We start from the raw sequence: 12458 nt of genomic DNA on the forward strand, positions 1-12458 counted from the left end.
CCACAGTCAGTATGGTCCCCCAAAGCGGAGAGCTCATTTTCCGTGCTAGCCCTGACTCAGTCCTGGCTGCCCACGGGGACCCTGACCCCCGCCCTGGCCCTCACCATGTTGAGCAGCTCTTGCAACAGCCGATGGGTGGGGGGACCGTGGCTCTGCAGGACCTCGTGCATGTGAGGGTAGCCAATGCGCTCCTTAAACACCTCCTGTGCCAGAACGGGTGGGAAAGGAGCGAGCACAGATGTGGACCCCAGGGCACGCTCACAACCCATGGGAGCCTTGGAGGAGGCATCACCGTTCAGGGCTCCCTCGCCCAGCTCTGACTATGGGTCACGGTGATAGTAGGGGCGGGGACCCATGGTGGGATGGAGGGGAACGGCTCTGCCTCGGAGGGCTGCAGATGGTGGTCAGCCACAAGCATCCATTCCCCTCCAGCCAGGACACCCAGTTCCCAGGACTGATGACTAATGACCGTACCCCCCCCCCCGTGGACTGATGTGCACCCCAGAGGGCAGGATGGCCACCTCCCTAGCTCACTTGCTCTGACAGCCATCAGCCAGACCCACTCTATTTAACTCCAAGCCACGGCCCTACTGCAGCACGACGGCAGCATCCTCACCTTGGCAGAGGGGGAGCCACTCATGATGCAGGTCAGCACTCTGACCACGTGGACCGCAATGGTGTCTGTGTCCTGGTCCAGTACCTTGGGGTGGGGAGGGGCAGTCAGGAGAGGCAGGTGCCAGGATGTCACAGCTGGCAGCACCCTGCAGTGAAAGGGATGCAGGGACAGGAAGAAATGCCCCCAGGCCAGTAGCTGAGTGGGCTTGGGGCCCCGAGAGGGTGGCATCCTTACATGGGCACCACTGTGTCTACCCTTGCCCAAACTACTGTGACCTTCACCCTGATCTTAAGGCCCCCTCTGAACAGCTTGGCAAGACCCACTCTGACAGAGAGGCCAGAAGAAACCAAGGCTGGGAAGATCACCAGTGAACACTTTTGCCGCAGCCCTCTGCCCACCACTGTCTGGTGGGTTCACAGGCCTCGGTCTCCACCCATCCCCACCCAAGCTAGACACACATGCAGGCAGGCTGGCAAGTGCCCCATCACCCATGATGATTGACAGGGGGTCGGGGGATTTAGGGACAATCAATCACAGGATGTTAGAACCAGAAGAACCTTCGAGACCTTTTAAGTCCTACCCTGCCCCTTTCCCCTAGATCCAGGTGGGGACAGAGGCTCAGCCTGGACAGACCCAACAGCCCGAGGCATGTTACTCCTTCACTCTGCCCTAGCGAGGCGGTGAGGGGTCAGGAGGGCTTGGACAGTGTGTCAGCAGGTGCTAGACTGTATTTCAGCTCCATGGGGCCCTTGGCCCCAGCTCTGCCCGACTCCCCAGGGGATCTCAGACAATCTTTTTCCCTCTCCAGGCTTCAGATTCCTCATCTGTAAAAAGCAGGGGTCTCACCAACCTCGCCTGCTTTGTAGAGGAATGGACCTGCAGGTTCTCAGAAAACAGCCAAGTGCAACAGACACACGGGGCTGCTTTATGAGGCCAGGGCCAGGGAGGGGCTCCAGACGTGGGGGCCCAGGTGTTGAGCCACGGAGAGGGTGCCCCATGAAGAGCCCCTAACCGACACCCTGCAGCCTCCTGGAGCCCCCAGGTGAGGTGAGCAGGGAGCACGGCATGAGGTCATGAGGGGATGGAGAACTCCCAGGGGACCTGCTTAGGGCAAGCACAAGGATTCAAGCAAAGAAGTGGCCCCATGTGAGGGACCCCCTCTGTAAGTGCCCACAGCCAAATCCCTGAGTATCTGGCCTCCTGTTTCTGCTTTGGTGCAATGGGGGTGGGTGGTTGAGTATCGAAGGTTCCTTTCAGCTCGGCATAGCCAAACCCCAGCTCCCAGGCCTAACACCAAGCAGGGCACAGATCCCTCTTGTGTGGCTCCCTGGGCTGCGGATCTGGAAGGCCGGTGAGAGAGCTTGGGGGAGCCAGCCCCATCGCTAGGCTCCACCAGGCCTCACACAGACCTGCTTGCTCCCCCTGAAAACTGCAGAAAGGCTCAAAGAGGGAGCCCCAGGGGGTGCATGCCCAGGAACATGCGTGACTGAGGTGGTGTCAGCCTGAGGGTGGTACCTTCTGGACATCGGGCTCAGTCAGTAACCGGGTAGCCAGGTCACTGTCCCCCTCAGGGGGCGCCCGGGCCTGCAGGTACAGCTGTGGGGAAGGGGAAGGGTACAAGGTGGAGGGGGCAGAGGAGAGAAAAGATGGGGGAAGGGTGGGGTTAGAGCAGGACCTGGGGCCGCTGCCAGGGCTCTCCCCACAGGCAAGGATGCGCCCTGAGCCCCAGGCCAAGTGCCCCCCGAGGCACGAGGGCAGAGCAGGAAGCTGAACCTGCACAGAGGGACAGCGCCGGGGGCAGATGAGTGGGCAGGAGTAGACACTGCATCCGAAACAGCTGAGCCTTCCCTCCTGCCCGACACCTGGGACTGGGGAGAAGGGAAACGAGGCACCAGGGCAGCTCTCGTTCTTCTACAACACCCTCTTCCTATGTGGTCCAGAGCATCCTGACCCCAGGCCCTCCTACTGAAGAACAAGCCACCCCACCTGCCCCAGCCCACAGCCCCGTCCAGCCCGTTTGCTCAGTATCCACATGTGGTGCCCCAAGCCTCTGGTCCCAGGCCCCCAACCCCGGCCTGGGCCCCGCCCACCTTGCTGTTCTGGATGAGGCGAATCAGGTGTTCAAAGCAGTTGTTGCTGAGGAAGGTGGCCTGCAGCACTGGCCGGTCCTCGCACGCCAGCATCATGGGGATGGCGTCTGTGGAGGGGTCAAGGGTCAGCCCCGCCAAGCCTCTTGCCAGCAGCACCTCTGGTCAGCCTGAAACCTTCCTCCCATGCTGCCCAGGCCAGCCTTTCCATCACCACTTGGGGCTTCCCCTGCTAGTGCCACCTCCCCAAGAGGCCATACACACCGAGCATGCTGACCCGCAGGGTGACGTGGGCCTCTTCAGGGTCCGGGCTCGGCCCGGCTGGCCAGTCGGTATTAAGGACGCGGAAGTAGCCCTCCAGCAGGGCTCGGAGCTCTGGCCCCCGTGGGGGTGTGCGGCTGGCATGCAAGACGTGTACAACACCCACCAGCACCTCCAGGGCCAGTGGCACCAGGCGGGGGTCCTGGGCTGGCCTGTGCCCCCAGCCCCGCACCACACCCAGCAGACCCTGCACAGAGCCAGCACTCACAGCCTTCTGCCCGTTCTCCTGCAGGTGTGGGCAGAGATGGGCAGTGGGTTCACCCAGCAGAGAGACCCCGAGACAGCCACTCCCTGGCCCACAGGCTCCTCCCAGCCTACCTTCCCTCCTGCAAGAACAGCTCCGAAGAGGTGGATGAGACGCAGCAGGAGCACAGAAGGCAAGCGGTCTGCATCCTGCAGGCTCTCTGGACGGAGGAAGGGGCAAGACAACATCATCAAGCTTTCAGGGCTGTGGGTCCAGGGGCCATACAAGAGGTGGGTGCTCTGGGGTGGCAGGGGGAGGCTGGGCCACAGAACAGAGGCTGGGAGATCACATCTCAGGGAGAAGACTGGTTCTGCACTGAGGGTCTCTAAAATGTCATGACTCTGTGCCAGGGGTTCTCAGGAGGACACAGCCCTTCTTTGGGGAGCTTGTAAAGGGCATGGCCTTGCCCTCAAAGCCTAGCCAGATCCCTGAATCCTTAATCCCAAAAGTGAGGACCCCAGGGTGAGCGCTCCCCATACATACTTCCCCACAGCAACCTAGGGTTTAGTTTCTTAGATGCAAATCTCCTGGTCCCTCTGAGCTGTGACGGTTGGAGCTTGCTGTGAGCAGCTCTGGGGACCCTGCAGTGTCTACTACACAGATGCTCCGCACACCATCCCCCACACCCGCCCTGGGACTTCTAGGGGCTTTCACAGCATCATATCTGGGAGGCCCACCTGGCCCTGCTCCAGCCAAGATGGACAGGATGCCAGGACATGAACTGAAACCCACAGAGCAGAAAGGACCAGCTCTGGGTCATATGAGTGGGGCGGGGGGGGGGAGGCTGGGGCCATGCAGGGCTGCCTTGACTGGTGGGATGGGGTGGGAGGCTTCCCCAGGGACAGGACCATGGCTGGAGAGCAGAGAGTGAGTGGGACTGGTAAGGGAGGCTGTGGGGAGGAGCAGGATGGGATTCTGAGGGTGTCAGGCCACCATAGAGGAATTTACAGAAGAGGGAACAAAATCCTGTGTGTATTAAGAAGAGTACTCAGGCTGTGGAACAGCAGAGCCAGGGAACTCCCCAGGGGCATCTCCCCTCTTGGAGATGTTGCCCCCACTCCAGGCCCAAGCCAGCGGCTCCCTGGGGCAACCCAGAAACACTGAGATGTTTTCTAGCCCAATATGCCACCGCCTTCCCAAGCTGGCCTGCCTCTGTCCAGGCAGCACCCTGCCCTAGTAGTGGCTTGGTGCTAGTCGCTCAGTCGTATCCAACTCTTTGTGATCCCATGGACTGTAGCCCACCAGGCTCCTCTGTCCATGGAATTCTCCAGGCAAGAATACTGGAGTGGGTTGCCATTTCCTTCTCCGGGGGAATCTTCCTGACCCAGGGATTGAACCCAGGTCTCCCACATTGCAGGTAAATTCTTTTACCATCTGAGCCACCAGGAAAGACCCTGCCCTAGGCCCATCTGAAATCCTGGCCAGTCTCCCTCCAATGAGAGGAGAGAGGAGACCTAGGGGCACAAGGTGCCCAGAGATGGCCTGAGGGGTTAGCAGAAGGGGGGACACCTACTGTAGAGACAGTCATGTGGAATTGAGGAGACTGGGTGGAGCTACAGGGACAAAAAGACTGGACCAGACAGTTTGAAGACGGTCCAGACCAGAATAGGGTACAAGTCATTGGGGGGATCCAGGAGATAGGACAGAAGTGGGGAGGCAAATCAATTCCCCCCTCAGAAAAGAAATTACTCATTTTGCGCAGACATGCCCTTCCTCTCCTCTCTGCCCCTGAACTCCTATTTCCCTATAGAGGCCCATTCACATTCCTTCTCCCACCCCCAAGTGCAGCTGCAGTAAGTGGGTCCTTACTGCCTGTGCGACAGGGAACCACAGGAAGGGGCTCGGGTTTGAGGGCGGGGCCAGGTGGAGCCTAGTGGGATGGGGGTGGGGCCTGACCTCGGAAAAAGGCGCAGAATTCAGAGGGCAAAGCAGCTGGAGGGAACTTGTATTTGCTCTTCTCCTTGGCGCTGATGACTTCCCTGGGGGGCGGGGATGGGGTAGGGGCCAAGGTGAGGCCAGCGCTTCACTCCTCCTGGGTCACACCCACTCAGGGGCCTGCACCCTGGCCCCTCCCACCCCTGCACCTGGGCCCAAGTGGCCACCCCCATCCTCTCCCCTGCCTTCTCTGGGTCCTCTGCCCATGGGCCGCCTCTCACCCCCTGTGCTGGCGCCGCCAGGTCTGGTATGGGTCGAAGAGGCCCTCACAGAGGAGCAGGGCATGCAGGGCTACATTCTCCAGCTGGGGCCCGCGGTCCTCCTGCGGTGGTGGGGGTCCTTTCAGCTGTAGGCAGACGGAGAGGGTGGAGGGGTGTTAACTGGGCCGTGGCTACCACCTGCCACCCCCCAGGGTAGAGGCCACCTCACCTCGGCCACCAACTGGGTCAGCAGCGCCAGCACCCGGGGTGCCAGCACCTGGCCCCAGCCCGCCTCTACGTTCTCGGGGTTCCTGATGAGTGAATGACGGGAGAGGTCCCAGTGATATGCCAGCCCCCACCCTGGCCCCCAGTTCCATGCCCTCCCACCAAGGAGAAGACAACAGGGACCCACCTGCAGAGAATGACGAAGAGCTTGAGCAGCAGCAGGGCTTGTTCCAGGTCCCCGGTGTCCAGCTGCTCAGCCAGCACATGCAGCGCGTCCAGAGGGAGCAGTGGCACCTCAGCACCTGCCTCCTCTGGCCTGTAGGGAGTAGGGGGGAGGAGTCACCGGGCGCCGAGGACCCCTCAGTCTCCCGCCCTCTGAGGAGCTCCAGTCTCACCTGCGTGGCTCCAGAGAGGAGAGTGAGATGCTCTTCTCGAAGGCACCCACAAAGGCCTTCAGCCACTGCTGCAGGTAGCCCAGGTCCTTCTGCAAAGGGGAGCGCAGGAGGGGCACAGTAGACAGAGGCGGGGAGTGAATGGGGGTGGAGAGAGATCGCAGGCAGAGTGGGAGGGGAGGTGGGGGGGAGAAAGGGGGGAAGACAGGAAGTGGAAGGTCAGCATCAGAGGACTGCCCTACATACTGACCACTCTCCCAGGCACCTCCGTCTATATTTCTTGGCCTCCCAGTCTCTGCTCCCACTTCCTAAACTCTTGGGGACCCAGGCAAGCCTGACACCAGCAGGGGAGGAGCTTAAGTGTATACATGTCTAGAGCGTGGCTGTGGCCCACAAGGGTGCTGAGGCTACAGATCTCCAACCCACTAGCCTCCCTGAACCCAAAGCTATGGGCTGGGCTCTTGCCTGCTACCTTCTCCCAGCTTCACAGGCACCACCTCCAGGAAACCTTCCTGGACTGTACATCTCAGGATGCATGTGCACCATCAACCAGGCAGAGCCATGCACACACACCCCACCCACATGTACAGGCGCAGTGCCTGACCTCACCCCAGGAACCTCCACCCACCCTGGCTGGTTACCTGGACCCCGGGTCCCAGAGCTGGTTCCATGGGCAAGAGGGACAGCAGCTGAGCCCACGTCTGGGCGCCACCAGCCAGGGAAACTTTGGTGTGAACGGGAAACGTCCCCTCCCGCCCTGGCCCCTGGGGCAGGAAGCGCAGAGTCACGGTGGGGGAAGGGGGCCGCTTCCTCCCGGCAGACCGCAGGGATGTGGGGGGGCCTGGGGCACCCAGGGCCCAGCAAGAGAAGCTGCGAAGGACCCAGCCCAGCGCCGGGGGTGAGGCCTGCAGCACAAAGGGGCGGGGGTCACACTGCCCTGGGTGGAGCTTGTGGACAGAAACTAGTTGTACAGGAGTGAAGTCCGGCCTATCCAGGGACAGGCTATGGTCCCTACTACCGTAGTGCCCTTCATTCAGGGCACCCACAGCTCCCTGAGCAGGGTCTGAGGCCTCTGGCCCAGGAAATGATGCTGGAGGACTCATCCATACCTTTGCCCTGCCCTCAGGCCAAGTCTTGTCTTGGCTCCCCATCCGGCCCTGCGGGTCTCTTTGCTCCAGGGACACAGGTAAGCCCCTCCCAGGGCATAGAGTGGGCGGTGGCCTGGAACTAAGCTCCTCCTTCCATCCCTCCACCTTCCCTCCTTCCAAGCTGGCGTCATCTGGAGCTCCCATCTAACAGGAGGGCCCAGAAGGCAACTTTCTTTCCCAGGAGCAGAGGGGAAGGACAGGGACTAAAGTAGAGAAACTTTAGGAGCCAGGGACTCATCACAGGCAACACCCCAAGACTGTTCCCCAGCTGCCAAGACCTCAACTCCAGGACCTGCACAACTATCTTTGCATGGACAGCTCATTTTTTGGCCACTTGTGGGCCTCAGACCACAGGGCCAGGACTGAACGGGCCCCAGGGAAGAGGGTCTGACCCCAGCAGACTGGGCCAGGCCCCCCAGAAACTGCAGCAGAGCAGCTCTTCACCCCGTGGTTGAACCCTCTCATAGATTTTGTCACAGAGCTGAGGCCCAGGCACCTCAGAGAGGTTGGGGCCACCCAGATGCAGGCCCACACCACCAGGACTTTCTGCCGGTCAGTTCTCTTTGGTGACCTCGCCACCCTATGCCGCTGGCCGCCTCCCTGCTCACCTACCTCTGTCCATTCCATACCTCTCCTCTCCACAGACCAGCAAGGACACCAGCATGCCCAGCCCTGAAAACACCAGAGCCAGCCAGGGCTCTCAAGACAATTTCTTCTGAACTCTTCCCACAGCAGATGGGAAAACGGGGGGCCCCTGAGGGGATGCCTCATGCACCACCACAGCTGCAGCTGTACTTCTGAGGATGCTAAAAGCCAGACCCATGTTCTAGGCCAGGCCCACTCATGGTGGCTAGAGTCAGTCAGCCCAGCTGACCACATGACTCACAACTCTGCCTTGGTGATCCCACAGATCCCTGTCTACCTGCAGAACTGTCCCAACACCACCCTCCCTTCTACTCCTAAACCACCCCTAGTCAAGCCACCATCTCTCCCACCCAAAACATGAGTCTCTTTTGCCCACTGCAGCTCTGATGAGCACCTGTAAGCCACATATGATCATGTCCTCCCTCCCTGGACCAAAGATAAAGGCTCAATTGCTAAGCCAGGCATCCTGGGTCCCTAGTCCGACCAGGGCCTGCTTCTCCAGCCTCTCTGGCCTTCATATCTGTGATGCACACTCTCCAGTGCAGGCCTCTGCTCCCCGCCCAGGCCCCGATGCCGTCTGTGACTTGTGCTTGTGGCACTTAAGCAGGAAACCTCCACCATCTTCGTGCCCATCACCTCGATCGGCCCTCCCAGACCTGGACAGGCCCCCTCAAACTCTGCACACCTCCTGCTTCCTGTCCCTAGAACCATATCCTTTGCCTGTCTGGTCTTGCAAACTTCTAGAAGGTCCAGGCTGGGCTGGGTTCAGGGCTGAGGCAATGCAGGCAGCAGCCTCAGTGGGTTCTGGAGGGGTCTCTGAAGCACAGGACTAGGCAGGGGAAGGGGTAACTGCCTGTCTTGACTCTGTGGGTCTCACCTCTTCTCCCCCGGAGGCCTCAGCCTGGCTCTGACCCGGGTCCTATGACTTGAGGCTGCAGTGCTGGGGACTGAGAGGCTGAGCAGAGCAGGGGCCTTGCGCATGAAGGCAGTGCCATGTGCAGAAGGTTCCAGAGCCTGAAAGAGGTGGCTGTGCTGCCTGGGCTCCCACACTCCTCTCAACGCTCTGCCTGGCCCACGGTCCCAACCTTGCCCCTCCCATCAGGAAGGTCAGGAGCAGCCACACTTCGCCCTGGGCCCTGCAGCGGGGAGAAAACTGTGGGTGTGGGGAGGTCAGTTTCCCAGGGCAGGGGCAGTTCTCAGAGTCACCCCTGTAGGGACCCCAATCTATGCTTCACCAGCCTGAGGACACTCAGTGCCAAGGGAGGGGAGCTCCCAAGGGCTGGTGAGGCCCTGGATGGGCAGGGAACCACCACTTCCTCATAACTCTGAGGTAACCGGGAGGATGGGTGGGCAGGGCTGTCTGTCGGAGGTGGCGGGGGGACAGGGACCACTGAGTGCCTGGCGCCATGCTACCTGAGACCTCCCTGCCCTACCCCAAGCCTGACAGCTGCCCCAGCTTACTCTGTGTCTCAGGGCCCAGACTTTGCCCCAAATCTCCCATCACCATCAAACACAAGAGTTCCTTAAACAGCACCTGGCGCCCCCCCAGTGCACATCAGTTACACCACTGTCGGGGTAGCCGGTCAGCTGCCCTACCACAGGCTCAGGGTTATGTCCACTGCCTCCTCCTCTGACTGAAGCCCCACTGGCATGGTGCCCACCTCACCTCCAGCCTCACGTGCCACATTCACTGGATGCCCCATGGGATATTACTCACTGTCCCCACCCCCACAGGTCTGTATGTGTTTGGTTCTTCGTGTTTCCTCTGCCTAAATGTTCCCTATCAGAGTTAGCACCTCCCGCAAGATGCAGCTCTGTCTGGAACTTCAGAGGTCGGGGGTCCTACACTGAATGTGGGTAAGGGCATGGGTTCTGGAGTCCAGACCCAATTCTTACACTTGGTAGCTTACTTAACAGTAATCTCTCAAAAGGGAACCCTCCTACACTGTTGGTGGGAATGCAAATTGGTACAGCCACAGTGGAGAACAGTGGGGAGGTTCCTTAAAAAACTAAAAACAGAGCAATCACATGGCCCAGCAATCCCACTCCTGTGCATATATCTGGAAAAAAAACATTATTTGAAAAAAATACATGCACCTCAGTGTTCACTGCACCACTATGTACCATAGCAAAGATAGGGAAGCAACCTAAATGTCCATCAACAGAGGAAAGAATAAAGAAGATGTGGTACATATATACAATGGAATATTATGCAGCAATAAAAAGGAACAAAATAATGCTATTTACAGCAACATGAATGGATCTAGAGATTGTCACACTAGAAGAAGTCAGACAAAAAGACATATAATGTGATATCACTCATATGTGGAATCTAATTTTAAAAAACTGATATGAATGAACTTATTTACAAAGCAGAAACAGACTCACAGATTTAGGAAACAAACTTATGGTTACCAAAGGGGAAAGGTAGAGGCGAAGGATAAGTTAGAAGGTTGGGATTAACATAGACATACACACACACACACACACACACACACACATATATATACACTTACATATATATACATAATAGATAATTACAAAGGAGGGCTGTATAGCACAGGGAACTTTACTCAGTAGTCTCAAATAACTTATATGAGAAAAGAATCTGAAAAAGAACAGACATATGTACATGTGTAACTAAATGACTTTGCTACACACCTGAAACTAACACAAATTGTAACTCAACTATACTCCAATACAAACAAAAATCTAAAAGACAAAAAAACAAAAACATTAATCTGTTTCAGCTGCCTCTTTAAAAATCATTGCTTTGCTTAACAGGTAAAGGCTCCCCAACCACACCCACCAGCATGTGGTAAGGTGAGTGGGCTCTGCAGGGGCTCTGCCTTTCCAAGCCCCTGGCATTCTACAGCATCAGTCCCTTCTCCCCACCCACCTCCATGAGTGACAGATGAGTGGTAGACCTTGGTTCACTGGCTGAGCCAAGGTCCCAAGGGCTACTCCCCAGCTGGGTTGCCCAAGCAAGTGGAATGGGAGGATCATGGTGGACCCTGGGTTAGTGTTAGGAGAAGGGTAGGGAGAGAAGACTGAGGCTCCCTAGTGGTGACTCCTCCCAGTCAGCACCCCTTCTCCTGGAACAGGCAAACAGAATGGGGTAAGGTGGGATGGAGCCTGATCAGGATGACCTCTTTCAGGCCTGGGCGTCTTCCCATTCAGCATCAGGAGGGGGATGGCAATGTCCAGATGAAGGTGGCTTTGGGCTACACCAGGAAGACTGGAGGTCAGACTCGGAGGACCTCAAGCCAAGGAATGAAACAGGAAGATGGGGACTTCCTCAGGGCCAAGGCAAGTGAGACTAGTGGTCCAAGGGCCTAGGTGGCTGGGCCAGCCGCTCCCCTTACCTGGGGAGGGGTTCTTGAAAGGCATGGACCTTCTGGTCTCTGTAACACCCTTAAGGCTTAACCTTCCCCTTGTTCTATCACTATGGAAACCAAGAATTTCCTTTCAGGGTCCCCATAGTAACCGACCTGTTTCCATGGGGACCCCACACTTCCACATCAGTTCCCCAGTTGCCATAACAACTCCAGTGATTACCAGCCCCTCCCCCAACTCTGGGCTCTGTGCTACTCTCCCCATCACCTCAGTCTCTCCCTCTTCAGTTACCTCAGTAATGAAGGCAGGGAGGAGGAAACCCTGGTTGCCCCTGTGAGGTATGGAAGGGGATTGGTGCGGCCAAGCAGCAAGGAGGCCCTTTTTCTCATCTCAAGAAGGTAAACTGAGGCACAAGAAGAAATACGGCCCAGCTAAGGTCCCAGAGGGCCTGATTAGGTTTCCATGATGCAGTAGAGCTCATCAGTCAGGGTGAGGGACCAGGAGGGGTGGGCAAAGCAAGGTCAGCTGGAGTTCTCACTGGACCTCCCTGGGGCCCCGTGTCCTCAGTGACATAAATGGAGTTCAGCTTGGACTTCCCACCTGCACCCTGAACATCTGTCCCGACCTTTGGGTCCCCGAGTGCCCCTCAGCTCTCGTACACCCCAGTGCTCCCTTTCACTGGAGGGCTACTTAGCAACATCACCGCTCCAGCCTGCAAGGGGGCTGCTCATCTGCATATTTTGCATCACCTTTACACACCAACTGCTAGCCTTTTGGGTGCTATCCCCAGTCCCCTTATCCTTGCACCCACTTCCCAACCCCTCACTGGGGAAACCCTGCCAGGGGAGTCCTCTGGGTGTGCTCCCACCCCTCCAACAGGCCTCCCTCTCACTTCTGACATCCTGCCTCTCATATTTAGCACGGCCATGTGCCTGGTCCTCCCTGTCCTGAGCCCTCAGATCTCAAGGCCCAAACTCCAGCCTCTGGCACCACATCCCTGACCAGTCACTGCTCTGGGGCCTAACTCCTCCATCCAGCTATTCAGCTAATACCCAGGGAGCATCTACTAAATGTGAGGTGAAACCGTGGAGTAGCAAGCACGAGGGTGCAAACGAGGACATGCCTAGGCTGAGGTCCAGCTCGGTTGGGGTGGGGGGAGACAGAGGAGGAAGGCCTCCTCAGACCGGAGGGCGAAGGCTCCAGGCAGAGGAAGCAGGGTGCAGACCCACTTGAGTTCTCCTGCCCACGGGACTAGACCTTTCCTGGGTAAAGGAACACAGGATGGAGGCTGGGCTGGAGCTCTGCTGGA

At 58.3% G+C, this 12458-nt stretch overlaps 1 protein-coding gene across 6 annotated transcripts in view; it reads right to left on the minus strand.

Annotated features, from left to right (window-relative positions):
• The window catches only part of NBEAL2 (neurobeachin like 2), a 32859-nt gene that overhangs the window by 15304 nt on the left and 5097 nt on the right, over positions 1-12458 (minus strand). The window contains exons 1-12 of one of the 6 annotated variants that reach the window (XM_081525870.1): positions 11441-11635; positions 8691-8949; positions 6024-6112; positions 5816-5944; positions 5633-5714; positions 5425-5549; positions 5165-5247; positions 3343-3428; positions 2968-3250; positions 2707-2813; positions 617-700; positions 105-203 (exon numbers count right to left, since the gene is read on the minus strand). In XM_081525870.1, coding sequence (XP_081381996.1) covers positions 105-203; positions 617-700; positions 2707-2813; positions 2968-2974 — 297 coding nt within the window. In that variant the 5' untranslated portion in view covers positions 2975-3250; positions 3343-3428; positions 5165-5247; ... (4 more) ...; positions 8691-8949; positions 11441-11635. Of the gene's footprint in view, positions 1-104; positions 204-616; positions 762-2131; positions 2213-2706; positions 2814-2967; positions 3251-3342; positions 3429-5164; positions 5248-5424; positions 5550-5632; positions 5715-5815; positions 5945-6023; positions 6113-8690; positions 8950-11178; positions 11243-11440; positions 11636-12458 lie in introns of those variants that run through there. The other 5 variants (XM_081525869.1, XM_081525872.1, XM_081525871.1 and 2 more) reach the window with 5 other exon arrangements.

The sequence above is a fragment of the Giraffa tippelskirchi genome, chromosome 9, assembly GCF_054371585.1.
Source record: "Giraffa tippelskirchi isolate mGirTip1 chromosome 9, T2T-mGirTip1v1.2.pri, whole genome shotgun sequence".
Lineage (NCBI taxonomy): Eukaryota > Metazoa > Chordata > Mammalia > Artiodactyla > Giraffidae > Giraffa > Giraffa tippelskirchi.